The 19,369-nt window shown below is 42.1% G+C and overlaps 1 protein-coding gene across 1 annotated transcript; it reads left to right on the top strand.

The window, feature by feature from the left end:
- The first annotated feature begins 1,303 nt into the window (after positions 1–1,303).
- On the top strand, positions 1,304–7,891 carry LOC117006350 (homeobox protein MOX-1-like). The gene is made up of 3 exons (XM_033078739.1): positions 1,304–1,754; positions 6,798–6,970; positions 7,769–7,891. Exons 1-3 carry the CDS (start codon positions 1,304–1,306, stop codon positions 7,889–7,891), a joined length of 747 nt encoding a protein of 248 aa, XP_032934630.1.
- Positions 7,892–19,369: the final 11,478 nt, after the last annotated feature.

Raw genomic sequence — 19,369 nt, 5'->3', positions numbered from 1 at the left:
AACTATACAAAACCCAAAGTAACTTTTCATTTCAGCTCCTGTGAAAAATGAAGAGCTCATGTCTGTCAAATCTCTGTGCTCCTGAGACAAAACCCAGCAGCAGTGGTGGGAGAAGGGAAAGAGGCACACACAACGTGGGGGAGAATTTCGAACGGGTGCAAGCAGATTCTGGAAACACAGAACACATGCATACATAAATTGTCATTCAAAATATGGAGAACAACCTTGAGAGGAATTGCAGTAACCTGGCATAGCAGGGTTTGGGGCATTCTCAGCTGCCAGATTTCTGTGAAAAAGGGATTGAGAGCAGATTCCCTGTTAATGTCTTTTCAGCTGGGATGGCTCTAGGATCTGAAAAATCTGCTTTCTGTTAGGAGAAACTATAAAATGTTCAACAAAAGATGAAAAACATGTCTTTCATTGGCATAAAATCAGGAGATTTCCTTGCAGGAGGGTGTACTGAAAATTCCCTAGAAAGTAGAATACAGAAAGAATAACTGCCACTGGCAGCAAATCCAACTCTCAGCAAATACATGTGTTAGAAATCTAACAAAACAAACATCACTCTAAGTCTTGCATGTGTGTACAAGCCACGTCTAATAATTTTTTCAAACCTTAGGATTGGGCCTTAAATTATATATAATTAGTGAAGTTCTTTCTTACTTCTATTTCCCACTTTAGTTCTTGAATTTTGGTGTCTATTGAATTGTGTTTTAGGGCTTTTTCTAAACCCAAGACGGAGAATTTTGTTAACAGTGCAATAAAAATAACTTCATAGTGTTACAAGGAAACATTAAAGACTTTTGTGTGCTGCTCTTTCCCTTAAAAAAAAAAAAAATACAGACATTGTTTCTTTAAAAGGCTCCATCTGCAAATCCCATTAGATGTGCATATAAGGTTTCAGATGATTAATAGCTGCCTGCTTTGCTTTGGTTGGAGGGGCTGAGGGTATGTGTGTTAACCCCTCCCTCCCCTCGCTCACATTTCACTCCACAAACTTGTCACTGTCTCCCAGCACAGTATTTAAAAAGTGTTTCACCCATGCCCAGCCCTTCACTTCAAGGCAGCAGCTCATGGCAATCCCTGCACGAACCTGGCTGCCCCAGCCAGGGCAATGAAGACCTTTAGAACCAGAGTTCCTAAAGTAGCAAACCTGCAACAGCATCAATCCCACAAGCAAACTGTTGTTTAGGGAGGAGTATTCTGTAAAATTTGGAAGCGTTTCCCTGTGCTTCTGCTCTGCTTTTGCAGGCTGAGCTGTCAGCAGGCAGGAGCGCTGAGGTGAGGACAGGACTGGAGGCAGATGGATCCCAGCAGCAGCAGCTGCATGCGCAGCCCGCAGCCTCCCACCCTGCTCTGGGGATGTGCGAGGAGCTCCCACAGCGACCTGGCCACAGCTCCAGGGCTCAGCCACTATCCAGCAGCACCATTCTCCTTCCAGCAAAAACCAGATTTCGCTGCTTACTCCGATTTCTCAGCCTCCTGCCTGGTGACAGCTCCGCACAGCTTCCCGCAGGAGGAGCGGGCACTCCTGGAGCAGCATCCCCCTCTGCAGCGCTCCGAGTGGCACCTGGCAGCCACCGAGGCCACCAGGGCCACCAATCCAGGACTGGCCTTGGCTTCTGGAGACTCGGAGGGCAGCAGCCCCAGCCTAGTGAGTGTGGCTGTGGGCGCGGATGAAGATGACGAGGCACCAGCGAATCCTACAAGTGACTCTGAGAAAAAGCCATCCAAAAGGAAAAAGGAAAGGCCAGGTAGGTGATAACGAAATCAGGGCTGTGGTGGAGTGCAGGAGATGGAGTGAGAACAGCTGGTGAGAGTGGGAGTTGAGAAAGGAAGCTGATGAGCAAAACACTTCATAATACTTGGTTGGGGAAACTTTAGACAGTAACACCACTGTAACTAATATAACTAACTGTCTTATTCTAGTCTTTGTATTTCACTCCTGCAGATCTTGGGTTCTGAATTAGGCATTTCACTCACCAGCACCATGCACATTTGCTGTAACTGAACAGGAATCACACAGAAAGTCCTAGGATGTGGAGTTACACATTCACACCTGCCATTTGTCTGAGCAAAAAGAGAATGGCAGAGAGCAAAGATCCCTCATGCTAAGCTGCCTGTAGTAGTTGGAAATGTCATACTAGGAATTTGACATCTCAGTTTATGGTAAGAAGTGCAAGAGGCAAAGTCTTCCTTTAAATATAAATTCCATTCAGTCTCAATAAATGTTAAATATTTTAACCTCAAAACAGGAGGTACTAAAAGTTTACCCATCAGTACAATGTCCAACAGTGCAGAAAATGAGCATGGTTTTCATGGTGTCATCCTAGCTAGCAAAACACATTCTTTCTACAGTGTAAAAATCACTAATTTCATAGTTATACACACTCTAACTTGCTGATATCTCAGATCCAAATCTGTGAAATGTGCATAAAATAGTTTTTTCTTAAGGAAGTTGTTAAAATTTAAGATGTTTATGTGCATTCAAATGCCATAGTATTCATTTACAAGCTACGGTGTGTTTTTTCCCACAGCCCTGCTACCAAGTGAAGAATATTTTCCAGTAGCCCCATCTCACAGGCAGAGAATGCAGGGATAAAAATATTTATTGACTGATTTCTAGGTTTTGCAGACATTTGTAGAGTGTAAGTTCATTATACGGAAAAAGCATGTTTAGGCAAAATTTTCCCAAATGCAAAGAAGTTTAAATAAATTAATAATTTAACAGGTGAACAACACTTTCATTAATACATCAGCTAGTCCTAGGTAAACAGCAGATTTCAGCTTACTCACATTAGAGGGATATTTTTATCCTTAGAGACTGATTCCAAAGCAGATCTCCCTGTTTTAAGTAGAAGAAAAAAGTTCCTTTATTCTGTCTTACTAGCACTCTTCACATTTTCTTTTCATACTTGCTGCTGTCCCCTACACTCTTCCTTCCAGGGAGTTAAAGCAGTGATCCCTGGGAGGTCTGGGGTTCCATCTTCTGGTGACACTGCAGCCCTGGGGAGAGGCAGCTGTGAAATTCAACCCAGCATTGAAACTGCTTGGGGTCCTGGAAGGAGACACAGCCCTTGGGAGAGACACACATCTGCCCCTGGTTCCTAAGCAACATCTTCCCTTCCCTTCCCTTCCCTTCACTTCCCTTCCCTTCCCTGAACTTCCCTTCCCTTCCCTGAACTTCCCTTCCCTGAACTTCCCTTCCCTGAACTTCCCTGAATTTCTCCAAACTTCCCTGAATTTCCCTGAACTTCCCTTGCTCTCCTTTCTTCTTTTTAAACTGGCAGTGCAGTAGGAAAAACCTGCCCAAGATTATTTGTCCTTTCACACATTTGTCATTTCTCACATTCTGTTGTCAAAACTGAAGCAGCTGGGCCAGGTTTTCACTTCTGGGATCTCCCAGAACCCCAAGCCAGGGAGAAGCATTTTCTCTTGACAGTACCCTGTGGCACACAGGGATGAGAGATTCCAAGCTCTGCATCCTACTCTGCTCCCAGAGATATCCAAATATCCATTTTAAATTATTCCCATTGTCTTTTGGATATGCAGACTGGTGAAAAGGACTCCTTCCCACAGGGCTGTGATGAGCTCACATGTTCTTTGCATTAGTTACTTGTTTATAGTTTCTGCCACATGCTGAAGGCACTGGAGAGCTGCTGCACCCTCCAGGTGTGTGTGAGGGCAGCAGGGACCCCAGGGAATGCCCTTGAGATCAAGGCTCACAGAAGCTGGTGGCAAAATTCCCAGCAAGAAATCCACACTTCAAGCCGTGCTTCCACACATCAAACCCTGCTTCCATACATCAAACCCTGCTTCCACACACCAAACCCTGCTTCCACACTTCAAACCCTGCTTCCACACACCAAACCTGCTTCCACACTTCAAACCCTGCTTCAACAATCAAACCCTGCTTCCACACTTCAAACCCTGCTTCCACATTTCAAACCCTGCTTCCACAATCAAACCCTGCTTCCACAATCAAACCCTGCTTCCACATTTCAAACCCTGCTTCCACAATCAAATCCTGCTTCCACACTTCAAACCCTGCTTCAACAATCAAATCCTGCTTCCACAATCAAACCCTGCTTCCACATTTCAAACCCTGCTTCCACAATCAAACCCTGCTTCCACACACCAAACCCTGCTTCCACATTTCAAACCCTGCTTCCACAATCAAATCCTGCTTCCACACTTCAAACCCTGCTTCAACAATCAAATCCTGCTTCCACAATCAAACCCTGCTTCCATACATCAAACCCTGCTTCCACAATCAAATCCTGCTTCCACAATCAAACCCTGCTTCCACACATCAAACTCTGCTCCCACACACCAAACCTGCTTCCACACATCAAACTCTGCTCCCACACACCAAACCCTGCTTCCACACACCAAACCCTGCTTCCACAATCAAACCCTGCTTCAACAATCAAATCCTGCTTCCACACACCAAACCCTGCTCCCACACACCAAACCCTGCTTCCACACATCAAACCCTGCTTCCACACATCAAACTCTGCTTCCACACACCAAACCCTGCTTCCACAATCAAACCCTGCTTCAACAATCAAATCCTGCTTCCACACACCAAACCCTGCTCCCACACACCAAACCCTGCTTCCACACATCAAACCCTGCTTCCACACATCAAACTCTGCTTCCACACACCAAACCCTGCTTCCACAATCAAACCCTGCTTCCACAATCAAACCCTGCTTTCCCACTGCTCCCTCCCAAGTCACACTTGTGAGCCCCTGGGAAATATGATCGTGTGTCTGTGCAGTAAGGGGTGAGAACAAAGGGGATTGTTAAACTCTGGGCAAAAACATGGGGAGAAACTTCTGCAGTTTTGTTCCTGTCCCCATCTTTATTTGGGGATTTCTGAAGCAGCAAAACCAGTATGGATGAAACCAGACTAATTCCCTTGGAATGGAGAGCAGTCCATTTGACACACTGGTCCCTGTGTGCATTACCAGGAATGAGAGCTGTGTTTAATTTCTCCACTGCTGATGGGCACAGATAAGAGCAGAGCAGTCACAAAGCCCACAGTCACACCTCACAGATTTCTCCAGTTTTACTATTTTGGCCACCAAAATGATACCTGGAAGATGAAGCTCATATTATTACCATTTAGTTTATCTTTTCTGTGTGGAAATATTTAGCTGGGACATACAGAGCTCCGTTGAGTACACAAAAATTAAGTAATTCATTCTCAGCATAACAAAAATGCTACCAGCATGTTTAGTTCAGGGAATCTAGCAAGAGGAGCAAGAGGGGAGAAAGAGTCAAGGAACTGAAAACAGTCCCTGAAACACTGGCAGTTTGGAGTTTACTCACTAAAAGAAATGCATTTTTTCTTGCATTGCTTGGAGATTCTTTGAGCACCGACTTCAAAAACACAGGAGAAGAAAAAAATAAAATGAAGGGAAAAGAAAAAAAGAAAAATAAAAAACAGAAAGGATTTTAAAAAATGAAAAGGGGTTGCCACAGTCTCATGCAAAGTCAGTTTGTGTTTGCTTGTTATCATAATTGGTAGAGCATCACTTTGGCTATGGCTTGAAATAGAGCTTTGAAATACAGCTCTTGACTACATTGCAAAAATGTGCACAAATAGCAGACAGGTTTTTCAGGACAGCCCAATGACAATGATACTGAGGCCAGTCATGTACATAGACACCAGATCTGCTGTAGTTTTCATTTAGCAAGGATTTTTCATTTATCAAGGATTAAAAAGTTTAAAAACAGGAGTGTTCAAGGTGGATCTAGACAAAAAACACTGTTTCTCTGCTTTTGTTTCATTTCCTTCCCCACATCCCCAGTATTTCCAGGCCATGCATTGCATGCATGACTGATTTGTTATGTCCTGCACCAAAGCTGGGCACCATGCACTCCTAACATCCTGCATGGTAGATCAGGGGAGCTGAAAATACGTATATGAGGAATAAAAGTAAAAATGTGGGGAAGGAAAATCTTTCAATGCAGTGGCAGCAAGGAATGAGAGCTTCCTTCCCACAGCTCCTGCTCTGTGTCTGTGCAGACCAGGCAATTCTGCCAACACTCCCCACCCTGACTGAGCTGTCCCACCTCTGTCCTCTCAAAACCAAGGCTGGCAACACCACCCAGTCGTGCTGAGCTCCAGGGGGCATAAAGCAAACGTCTTAAAGCTTCACTGAGCACTTCAAGGAGTCATTTAGATCTCTGCAACTGCACATGTTCACACACATCAGCATAACCACAAATTGCACAAGTGTGCTTGTGTGGGAAACTGAAAGGTAGAAACTTCCACAAAGCTGAAAGGTCTAATGGAAAAGCTTGGATTGATGTAATAATAGAATTACACAGATATTAGGTAGAAAAATTATAGACTTATGTTTCCATAGCTGTAAGTAAGATTATGCCTTAAGTAAGTAAGAAACTGTATTAGATAAGATGGTAAAGAGTTTTATAGTGTAGGAATATAATTCTATAGAGTAAAGAGTTTAGGTGTTGTAATAGAAGCATGTTTGTGTGTATGTGACAACAGCTTATTGGATAAAAGTATATGCAGTGCAGCAAAGTTAAGTAAAGGTGATAGGTCAGAAAAATAAAATAATCTTGGTAGTAACTCTCTATTGGATTAAAGTGCTATTTATGGCCTTGTAACAAGGAAACTCTTGACCACTTTGGCTATGGCTGACTTCTTGCTTCTCTAAATCCCACAACCTCGAGTCTGATGCATTTTGAGACAATAAATCAAACTTAGAACCATGGTAGTCCCATCCCTTCATTTCAAGCAATGACAATGTGCTTGTCTCCAGAGAGCCAGAACCCAGGGAATAAGGCAGAGAGCAGCAGCAGGTCCCGGAAGGAAAGGACAGCTTTCACAAAGGAGCAGCTGCGGGAGCTGGAGGCTGAATTTGCCCACCATAACTACTTGACAAGGCTCAGGAGATACGAGATTGCTGTGAACCTGGATCTCACTGAAAGACAAGTACTTCCCAAACCCTTCTCTCCTTCTTCCTCCCCACAACTTCTCCCTAATGCTAAAAACCAGATTTGTTACTCAAGGGTCTGCTTTTGCAATAGCACAGAGGTATTTTAAAACAAAGCCTCCACATTCCTTCAAACACCTTCACTACACATTTCTGTAAGGAGTTAATAAATTTAATTATGTTTCTCTAAGCTAAAGATAGACTTGGTAATAGCTGCTCTCTACTGAGTTCTTGTTTACCACCATTCACTGGTGCATATTGATATATCAAGGTTTACATATGGAATATGGATATCACCTTAGACTGTGACTAACTGGAAATTATTCCAATGAATGTTTGATACATGCATTCTTCCTGGGTCAGGTGGTATTTTGAGGTGATAAGACAATTATACAGAGTTTTGTGGAGAGAGGTATTTCTGTTCTCCCATTGTCGTCTCAGTCCAGGTTTTCTTATCAAGGCTAAGTGGACAGCACAAGGATTGCGTAATTATGTGAGGCAAGTTAAAATTCCTGATGCATTAGATTGGATGACCTAGATATTAAAAATACATGAGAGGCACTGTGCCTTATTTGACATGAAGACAGATTCTAGGCAAAGCACTTTGAGGGTTTCAGAGGAACATCTGTGTGGAGCATTTTAGAAAGAATTGTTCCAGTCTGTGTTAGAGAGATGAATTAGTCAAACTTGTGAGGCTCTGTTCACCTTTTCTTCTAGAATTCCACAAATCATCTGTCTACACACATAGCATAGCTCTGCTTCTACAGCTCAGTAATTATTTTCTTTTTATCACCCAGGTCAAAGTATGGTTTCAAAACAGAAGAATGAAGTGGAAACGTGTTAAAGGTGGGCAAGCAGTGCCCCCACACGAACAAGACACAGAGGATGTGGACTCTGCTGCCTCCCCCAGCTCTGAGTAGTTCCTGCAGCAATGGGAGAGGAGTTTGGAGAAAGTTTGATTGGAATGTGGATGCAACTGCTTGGAATCAACTACACAAAGAGATCACCCTGCCTGCCAGTGCTGTAGGCCATAGTCTCTAAAAGGTGCATGATGCTTGAGGTTACAGAGGCAATTAAAGAGCACAGGGGGAAAAAACCAAAGGAGAACATGGTTTTGATTTTTGTCTCTTGAACTGTCTTACACAGATATGTCTGCAGCAAAAAAAACAGCAAACACTGAATGTAAAATGGGAGTAATGATGTCAAGATTCTCAAACATTCAGAAAATCCAGATTGTTAGTCAGCATATGCAGCTGTGTTCTCATCCAGGCTTTCCCTGGTCACACCTATTCAGTCTGCATTTGGACTTGACAATGCACAATTTTCCTTGTGCCCTATTTGGAGAAAAATAAATTTTTTTGACAGTCACTGATTTTTCTTGCAAAATGAGTTGAACACCTGTATGAGTAGACAATAAGATTACAAAATAAAATGTGAGACTAAAAATACATATACACAGAAGTCTGCTCACCATTTCAGAAGAGATGGCTTTCACACTGACAGTCCAGGAAGGTTGGTGCCTTGTTGATGGCAGCAATTTGCAAAGGGAGAATTCTTCCTCCTGAAATTAAATTGCTAGATCTCAGTTTCAAATATTTTTTCAAAGCAGTCATTACCAAAGGTCCCAGCAGGCAAAGCAGAGGTTGAACTCTCAACACAACAGTTAAAATATCACTATATTGCTATTCAGTTTTCCAATAAATTGCCACAGCACCACTGGAAGTCTTAAGAACACTTAAGAACATTCCCACTTTAAATTATCTCTGCTTTCAACCAAAACTTGTAGTGTATCAAATTATGATGGCTTAGACAAACATAGTGCCTGCTCCCATTTCTTATATCTTTTGTTTGATGTATTAATGCCATATTTTAAGCAGAATTTTACACTAGTGTACCACATTATGGCTATTGAGAATACCGAAACTTTGGTTTAAATATTTCAAAGGTAACCATTATTTGCAGTTACAATCTTCCCCTTACACTGATGCACTGCTGTTGTGGTTGCATGTGAACTGTAGATATGATGGATACAAATTTGTATATCTGGATTATATGTTTATAAAGCTGTTAGTGGTAATTCCACTTGTAAAAGACCTCACATTTGATAAATACCAACTTTTTTTTTATTTTAACAGAGATGCTGTGTTCTTTTCATAGAGGTGTTTACTGTATCTACCAAGAAAAAACATACAATTCCATTCCTTCTCAACATTTCCAAGCTCTTCTTGACAGATTAAAAAAACAACTTAGATTATATATTTGTGCAAAACCAATTTAAAAGAATAATTATTTTTTAAAAGAAATTATTTTAAACAAAAGAAACTTGAGCAGTTTGAGCAGCCCTGTGGAAGTGAATTAGGTCACTGTCTGGTTTCCCATACTGCACAACTTGCTCTTATCCTCTCTATCAAAAAAGAACAGTTACATAAAACAAAATGCCAACATTCTTCTGCCCCTGAAAAAAAAACCAACCAAAAGAAAACACTAAAGAAAGTTGTATTTTGTGAAGGGCTCTGGTGCTCAGATATCCTGCCCTCTTCTTCTGGGACACAAATCACCATGGAGCAGGAGTTCTATTTTACTTCCATCTTGTAACCTCTCAAGCCATTTAACACTGTACATCACCTCCTCTCCACTGTGGTTAGAAAGTTTGCAACCTGCAGGAGCAGCTTATTTTGAGATGAAAACTTTTGGGCTCTTGGCTACTAACATAAACCAAAACTGGCTCCTCACCCAGATAAGAAGCTAATAAATCTTCCCTTTCAAGGAAGCTGTCAATGGTAGCATAATGAATCCCAATTTACTTAAAAACTAATCAATGGGATCTTGGTCTGTACCCATAATTAAAGCTCCTAAACAGTTCTTTCTCTGAATTGTGAGAAATAAGCTATGAGTCACCTGTGAGATCTTGTGCTTAGGCAGTTTCTTCATTAAACCATCTGCTCACTCTAAGGTTTTAGTGTTTTGAGAAGGAACATTTCACTCCTGACATCAAAGCATTTGACCTCTGAACCTCTGGTGCCAGGAATCTTCCAGGGTAGGCTGGTTGTCTGGGAAAAAAGTCTTTGACCTGCAATTATTTTTCTCAGAAATACACATCAGGCTGTATTCTCCTCACAGAAGGAGGGGAGCTACCTGGGATGCTTGGCAATGTTTTCCATGCCTTATTCTGAATAAATAATCTGAGCACACAGTCACCCCCTGGCATGAGAGAAGTCTGGCAGGAATTCCCAGGCAAGCAGAGCAGTGAGACCTTGCCAGTGCAAACAGCCCACAGGGAATGGGGATATCTGTATAAACACAAAAATATGTGCTGGAGCCCTTTCTATCTGTGCTGCTTCTTCTAAATAGAGCAAGAGAAGTGCTTAGAGTCAGAGACTTTGTGGACTCTTTATCTATCTAGCCAGATGCCAGTGGAGCAGAGGTCCTGATTTGTTTTACAGGTTCTGTGTCCTGTGACTGCTCTGTTGTTAGTCCCCAGTTTCTCCATGCCATTCCACAGCTTTAAGCCAGTGATTTTTCCAGTCAGTGGAGCTACTTAAGCTCCAAGGATAACCCAAGGCCAGTCCAATGTTGCCTTGAATGTCTCCAGGGATGGAGCATCCACAACTTCTCTGGGCAACCTGTGCCAGGGACTCACCACCCTCACAGTGAAAAATGTCATGCACTTGCTGTGAATAAGGAACCAAACCCTCCAGTTCATGCTGTCTGGGAAACAAGAGAGCCCTTTAGCAAGCATTCCACAGCCAGAGATTTTGACTGGGATAGGTTCTGCACGAGCAAAGCTCACAAATCCTGCTTCCTGTAGAATTTCCTATGCATGGAAACAAGCACACACAACAAATCAGGGCATTTTACAGAACACACAATTTTTCAATTACCCCATTTTCTTCCCCCACCTCTAGCAGTGCTCATATTAAATTTCATCAGCCACTATCTCATATTTTGGATAATTCCCTTCCCTTGAGGAAAGTGCACAGCCCCTTCAAGAAGTGCATCAGTTTCTGGGCTCAGTGTGCTGGATCCACACAGCTCCTCTAGGCAGATGGACAGGAAATCCACTTTGTGCCAGTGGTTACAGCACAAGGGCTTTGTCTGACTGGAACTTGCCTGGCTGTAAAATAACCTCAGGCTCAGGCTCTTGCCTTTCAGGCTGTATTTGTGAGTTATGATGGGGCAGCTTCCCCTCAGCTCTGGGTCCAGGTGTGGGCTCCCATCCCCACCCTCCCCAACAATGCCACATTGTTCTCCTTTCTGCGTGAAGGAAGGATTTTCATACAGCACCAGACTCTTACACCACTGCTCCCTTCCTCCATACCATAATTGTTATTTTATTCTTTTAAATAACTCTTAGACAGGGATAAGCTTCCAAGGTTGTCTGGAAGCTCCTCTGGGAGCAGATTGCAGAGGAGATAATGGGGGTGAGTAAGAGAGAGGATGGTGACTTCATATCATGGAGCTTTGAGTCGTGTTTCTCTTTCCTTACTAAAGAAGAAAACATTTTTTCAAGCCTCCCTCAGTCACACTGAATATCCCTGGCTTTGGAGCAGGAAGCAGACATGTGAGCTGACATGCTTTTTACAGCCTTTAGTTTTTAGTTCAGTGAAAGTTTATTATGGCCCCCTGATAGCTGAGGTTAATTTGGCAGCTGGGATGCCACGTGTGAAGTATTTCCTACAGCCAGGAGCTTCTCACCAGGTGAGTGCTAGCCCAGAAATGCTACAGTGAAGTTGATGATTGTAAAGACACCCAAAAAAAGGGATTGTTTCTTCCTTTCAATACTCACCACAAACATCCTAGCAGTTTTATACTTCTATCTATTTTTAATTCTATATTTTTATGTATATCTGCATTACAACACTTTCCATTCTCTATTTCTTTCATGAGAGATGATCAAGAAAAGTGATAGAACTGTTGACAATCTGTGCAGTTTCCAATTCATTAATAAACAGAAAATCTGTCAGATTAACTTTTCTTAGCTGAGGAGGACAGACCCCTCATGCCAGTGTCACAAATCTGGACTGGAAATTATTTTCCAGTGAATAAAAGTATAACTCTCTATAATAATTACTCACAATTGTTTCTGTCTGAAGTTAATTGAAGAGGAGATTCTGGAGAAAACTGTAGCTCAATAAGCCAATCTTCATTCAAGTATACAAACATCAAATATTCTATTCTAAGATTATTCCTAGGAATGGCACAAAGTATAAAAGGAGGCCTCTTTTTCAAAAGCCCTGGCAGGATGGACTTGTGTCAGGCTACTTGCTGTCTTCAAGTCACCTGTATTTAGCTGGATTGAGTTATAAACTTCTTTAAAATATCCCAATAAAAAAATAAATCTATTAAAAAGAGGGTAAAATAATGAGGTGAGAAATTGTCTGTGTCAGGAAAACGTTTTAGGCACATCTCTCACTGGTTTATTTGCAGAAGAAAGCACAGACACAACTGGAATATGTTTCACATTACAAAACTTAAGGGTTCTTGTCTGCACTGAAGAAATGTTTATTCTGCTGGGTTCCAGAATGAATCTGGTTTATATCCTGGGAATGCTCAGGGTGCTTCACACACTCCAGGCAGGAAGTCTTTAATGCACACACTGAGAAGACATTTTCAACTATTCAAACATTAAATAAATATGCATGGAAAAAAAGTCATTCTACTGCAATAATTAAATTCTTCCTGTGTCTTTACAAGATTGATGGGAAGAAAAAAAAAAAAAGCCAAAACAAAAACCAAGCCTCCCAATCCTGGCAGAGCTGTTTAAAAAGTCCAAGAAAGCCATAAGGGAAACAAACTCAGTGGAAGCCCATCCATCTACCCCTTTTTTTGTGGTACCATGAGATTTTATTGAAGACCAGAGGCTGACAGTGCTTGGCAGTCTTGTCTCAGAGACACTTTGTCATTTCAAACAGCCTAGCATCCAGAAGAAAACCAAAATGGTCATGTGCATGAACCCTCCTTCCCAAACTGGAAATGGGGACCTGCCCAGTGCTGGAAAATCACTGGTGAGGGAACTGAGGCATCTGGAGCCCTTGTGTGGTTCAATATTGATCTTCTTCAAGAGATGAAATATGGCCCACATTATCTCATTGCTCTTACACATCACAGTTCCTTTTCTCTGTGCATTGTGAGAATTTCTCAGGCAGTGACAGGATGAGAGAACAGCTGGAGAGGAAGCTGGGCCTGAAACTTCCTACAGCTTTCAGTGCACTTGACAATATTCTTAATAATATGCTCCAACTTTTGGTCAGTCCTGAAGTCAGTGATTGTTACAGGTCACTTCCAAATGAAAAAATCTCTTCCAATTGCAGTTGCTTTGACATCTTGCACACACAAGGATATGTAGGAAAAATATAACTCACCATATGGAAAACAATTCAAGGGAAATAATGTTGGATTTGTAATCCATGTATAACTTCAAATATGGAACTGGGCTTGAATTTTCACTTTCCTTCACAGTTGCCAGGGCCAACTTGAGTAGCATTACTTTTAAGAGAAAAATGATCTCTCTTTTTAACAGTCTTCTCTCTGCTGTAATTTCTTTGTGTCTCTGCCAGAATCGAGATGAGGTGATGCCAAGAAAAAGGATGAGCTCATTGCATTTGATAGCATGAGGTTTCACAAATAAAAACTACATTACTCAATTGAGAAGTAGTCAGTGGTATAAAACAGGGTTAAAGGCAGATAGTTTTAATTGGAAACAAAAAGTATTAATTATTTTCTCATGCTGGTTGTCATTAGTGAGCTGATCTGATTAATCTTCCTTAGGGATGGAACTTTAGCTTGTTCACCATTATTGTATTGTTACTGCACTTTTATGATAACATTAAAAGAACAAGATAAATGTTATTGGTAAAATAACATAGTGAAAGCAGTGAGTTATAGGAGAGAGTAATTTGGATTTTCCTGTTCAAATCCAAAGCATCAATCTCAGCCTCAGGAACAATGGCTTCAGCACCTTTTCCACAACTTTTTGATTTCTAGCATCACACTGAGCTCCAAAAGGTTTTATTCCACAGAACACTGAATCCTTCCTAGTGGTGCTGCACCAGTTCAGAAGAATATCTCAGACCTGAGGAATCTGCTGACCATCCTCTCTACAGCAGTGCATTTCCCAGATCTCTTTGCCATGTGTCAGGTGAAAATAAAGAGCCTTCAAGAGGGAAGGACAGCTCAGGTGCCTGAACACATCTGAGCTCATCCTGTGTTTGACTGGGTGCCAGATTTTTGCACAAGCTACAATTGAATCATTTTGTGCAAGGCAGGCAGCCACAGGTGTCAGAGATCACCTCACTCTCTTGTGGGAGCAAAATTTAAATAAAACTCAGAGATCCGTGGTTTTCCTGTATCCTCATGAAAATCCTTTACCTATGCTGCCAAGAATGCCATGACTCCTATCTGGAAAGCAATAGGAAGATATGATCCATTCTGTCTCCTCACTCTCCCTGCAGCAGAACTGGACCAGAATCCCCTGTGGTGCTCCCAGTGGTGTCTGCTCCAGTGTCTCACTGACACAGAATGACCTAATTTGTTATGGCTGCTGAGAACTGAGAGAAATTAAATCCAGGGTCTGTAGTTAATTGGGGTCAGCTTGAGATGATTTATGACCTGAGGAATGTACTCACTCTTTACACTATCATGCAAACAACAGTATCAATTGGACTCAGCAACCTTTGGAATCGAATTGAAATTGGGATTTTCCAGAAAATGAGTGGTAGCAGAGGCAGGAGCCATGGGAGCAGGGAAGCTGGTGGGCAGCTGAGGCTGTGTCTGAACACAAAGCCAGCTTCTCTTCCCACACTCTTGATCATTTACCCTCCAAGCCCTGATTGATTGTGATTCAGAGGAGAGATGGAATAGGTCTATGCCAAGGAAATTTCATCTGTCTGGAATCTGACAGGAGGAAAAAAAAATGTTTGAAAATTTCAGAGGAAGCTGGGATTTGTCCCAGTTACAGTGTCTCTGTGTTCACTCAGCCAGCTCGTGTTAGCAAGTTAGGCTCACTGAAAATTAGTGGCAAATGCTCTTCCATCAATCAAGAAGCTGGAGTTTGGTCCCAAGTCAGTGCAGTGCAGTGCAGCCCATGACACAAAGAGCAGGAGCCTCCAGCAGGTTCCCCCTGCCTTTTGCAGGATATCTTAAATTAGCATCTTTCTTTTCTTTGTGGGCTTCAGAGCAGCATCAGAGGAGAGTTATTCTGTTTGCAAGTTCAAAGCATTTTATCACACCTCAGCAGTTGAGCATGAAAATAGAACTATTCAATACTGCTTTTCTTTGGATAAAAAAATCAGCTTCTTTTTTCCCCCTAATTAGGGCTCTGCTTCTTCATTTCCCCAATTTTGTGTCCTGTTTTTGATTACACAAGATGCAGCCATTCTTGTGCTCACTGAAACCAGTGACTGACTGGGTCTATTTTTTTGTTTTATTTTTTAAGAAAAAAATAATCTCTGTTCTGCTAATGGCTATCAAAAGAGGCAGAGAAAGTGAAGGAGAGAGAGAAAATTTGCAGCAGTCCCAGGAGTGGAGATTATAAAAACGCTCTCCATGGGTTTCTGTTCTTATTGAACAGTTTTGCTCACACACACCTTAACCTGCCAGCTCAGTGAAAAAGCATCAACCTTTACCTTCCTGTTCCCTGAGAGGGGAATTCCACAGAGATATGATCTCAAAACATGCAAAGCTTCTTAGGAAAAAGAGTGGCCATGACAGAAAGGTGCAAAAAATGCTGTGTAAGGGCAGGGATGGCTGGCACAGCACAAACCAGCCTGGAATTGTCTCTGCTACATCCCAGAGCCTTCATCCCATCAGGAATCAGGCTGAGACATGCCCTGCACTCAGTGGAACCCAGAGAGCTGCAGCTGCAGCACAAGAAGCTCCAGGAATGTGCCTTTCCCTTATAAATCTCTCAGGATGCTCTGTGGGGCTGGCAGTGATGCAGAGTGGCAATCTCTACATTTGGCAGAGCCCTTTGGTACCTGCAGTGTGACCCAGGCAGGCAGCCTGCAATAACACTGCCTATTTATTCAGCTGTGCCTCTGCCCTGGATCCTGGGGAGAAAAGGTATGTTCTGCCTCTTTAATCACTTCATTCTTTGCTGGAGTAAACAAGGGGAGCCACAGGGGGTTGTCTTTGCTTGTGAGGTTGTGCTGTGAGCAGGGTTTGCTGCAAGAGATGCCTTCACTGTCAGAGAACAAAGTTCTTGCTCTGGAAGAGCTGGGGTGGCTACAGATGTTAGAGGGAGTTCAAAAAAAGACTGAATAATGATCCAAACAAGTCCTTTCCATCCCTAGTGACAGACCAAGCATCATTACAACTGTGCTGCACCCAGGACAGTTTGTGACCACAGAGTCTGGGAAGGGTGGGGAGCAGAGCAGTGAAAGTTCAGAGCAGCCCAGGGCTCTGCTGAGCTCTGCCACTGAGCTCTGGGCTTTGTCAGGCCCTGTGCTCCCCCAGCTCTGCAGCTTTCAGCAGCCTCTTATGGAGGGAAGTGCTCTGAAAAGGAGAAAAGTAAAAATAACCTTTTTTAAAAAGTAAAAAATAAAATTAATTACTTAAATAAATAAAAACACACACACACCAAAAAAAACCCCAAAACAACAACAAAAAACCCTCAAAAAAAACCCAACCAAACTTAAAAAAAAAAGAAGAAGAAGAGGAAACCCCCAAACCCCCCCAATAACATGAGCAGAAGCTGAAAAGCATTTGGCAAATTCACTACCATGTGTTTACATTCAAAACTCAGACAAACAGAAGTCATTGGAAGATTCTTTCAAACATTACCAGAATTGGCTGGGAAATTTGTGTTTGTTTTCCTTTTTCTTGTAAGCAAGCCCTGAAACACTCTCACATGCTGACAATTATTATAAAGAAAAATAAAGGTTTCTTTTAAAAATTTGGATTTTTTTTTTTTATTTAGGGCTACTAAGAGTAATTTCAGTTGAGTTCAGAGTTGAGGAATTTTCACCCTGTTGTGCCCTTTCCACAGAAGGTGGAGACAAAAGGAAGGATGGGAGAGGTGCAGGGGTGGCTCTGATCTGTTCCTCTGCATTTGCTGCTCAGGATCCCCCTCACCCTGCCCTCCAAAGCCTCCCATCCCCAGGCAGGGCACACATCCTGGCCAGGGGCATGGAAGGGATCAAATGTGAAAGTGTTTTTTATCAATATTTACAGTCAGGTTACTTTCCCCACATAAATACATCCACACTAAAAAAGGGAGTAATGACTTATTTCTTCAGAACCATTGTATGAGGCACATTGATGTGACTTAAAATGGCTTTTAAACAGTGAATTTAAAATTAATTTCATGTATAACACATATTATGTTTGTCTATCGTTGTGTTTTCAGTCTGGCACACACCAGTTTGTCTGGCAGAGCAGCTTCACTCCAAAAATGTCGAGTGCTCCAAATGGATCCCTCACTTCTTCCCCTCACCAAGCTCTGCCTGGCAAACCCACCTGGCCAAACAACTGAAGGGTTTTCAAAGAAAAGAAGGTAAAATTCAGATTTATCAGACTTTCAGAATCTGCAGTTTTAATATCATGGTTACTACAAGCAGAAATGTCAGGTCTGGAGTGACCTTCCAGTCCCAGGGCAGGTTCTTTAGAAAAGTTTTCCCAAATTGTACTTCCATGGATTTTTCTCACCACTTTTAAAAAGAGCAGAGGTTACACATGTTTTTCACTCAGTCTTTCAGTGCATTTGAGCTTTCTTCCCCCATCCCTTTTCCACTTACATGGAATAAAAAAAGTCAGAGGTAGCAGAGAAGATAAAGGTAAAAAGGGATAAGTGTCCCTGGGGGCAGATTTGCTGTATTACTTCCAATACTTTTAAAATTGAAAATGTGAAAACACATTTGAGTGATACTTCCACATGGATATTCTTAGCTTCTTTACTGTGATTTATGTGCAAGAATGAAGTCTATATTGATTGATCAAGAACTAGCTCTGGATAACAAATTTTCCCAGATCCTGGACTTATTTTGCATCACTGAATTTACCTTCATTTTTAGATAATGAATGGGGATGGCCTAGCATTTAAAAAATAATGAAGTAATTGAATCAAATTAATCTTATCTGGAATTTAATGCACAGCATATTCTGAATTTTCTGATTTTCAGGAGGTCTGTGTTAATAACTTCTTCAAGATGCTTTTCCCAGTTTTGTTGTTACTGAATTTCATTCCTGGGGCTGTTGGATCCCCATTTAGCTACTCAGACAGATCAGAAATTGCACTGATATATCAGAAGAAAAAAGGCAGAGATTCTGCTTTTTGACTTCTAGTCTTAGCAATCAATCAATACTGTCTCTAGGTAGACAACAGAAAGCTGATTTTTGGACCAAAAAAAGAATTCTATGAAAAACAGATTAATTTTTTCCCCCAAATTTAGTTGGGTGGGATATTTTTAATTTGGGTGCCAGAAAACCCTTTCCTTCCTAATGCACTCCTGGGTCCATCAGATTCACCCTCTGCCCTGTCCCAGGCTCAGGATTCCTTGCTAGCTGAGATTTAAATTCCTTCTTTGGTACAAAAAAAAAAAACTGAGTGCTGATTCTGGGCACATTGTGAACTCACTTCTTGGCACAGGAGAAATCAGCTCAAAGCCTTGGGGATGAGCCTGTTCTTGGAGTTTGATTCCTGATGTTATGGATACTCCAAAATCCACTCTGAGAGCTCAGCTGGGTCTGAGCCCCCACCCCGGTGCTGCTGCCACATCCTGCTCACCCCATTGCTGGAAAATTATACAAAATATAAAATTTTTTTGGTAACTTTAGTCAGTGCTGTTTTGTTTTGCCTTGGGGAAAAGGAACTGAAGTTTCTTTTCAAAGGAGGGATTCATCACTCAAGGCATGAGGAGCTGAACATCTCAGCAGACTGGGAGCAGCAGAGAAGATACACAAAAGATAACAACCATGAATGAACATCAGCTCCAAACATCACCCCTGGCATGGTCAGAGACAGTGGGAAAAGAGAGATGAGAGAATCAGGAATGAGAACTGAAATAGCATAGAAGGTGAAGGGATCAATAGGAAACCAAATACTGCAAACTGTGTAACTTGGGACCAGTGAACACTGAACCAATGAATTTCCCTAGGTTTTGACTGTATGAGGATGAGAAAAACCCAGTGAAATCCTTGTGTGATGGAAGGATTTTCTCTGCACAACCCGTGCAATGTGTGGGTGAAATGATTTCTGTTGCACACCCTGGCCAAAATAAAGCAATGCCTTCATTCTCTAACCCTGGGAGTTGTTGGAGGGTTTTTGTTTTTCCCGCAGTTTCTGTGACCCCATCCCGCCACCTCCTCCCTGCCCAGCAGCTGAAGGGTTAAAAGTCTGCTCCCAGTTTTTTGTGGCTCCTTTCCAAAAGGTTTCAGTTAACACCAAAGGTCTCCTTATAGCT

Source organism: Catharus ustulatus, chromosome 23 (genome assembly GCF_009819885.2).
Source record: "Catharus ustulatus isolate bCatUst1 chromosome 23, bCatUst1.pri.v2, whole genome shotgun sequence".
Taxonomy (NCBI): domain Eukaryota; kingdom Metazoa; phylum Chordata; class Aves; order Passeriformes; family Turdidae; genus Catharus; species Catharus ustulatus.
The sequence above is the reverse complement of the archived record's forward strand: the minus strand, read 5'-3'. Positions and strand labels throughout refer to the sequence as shown.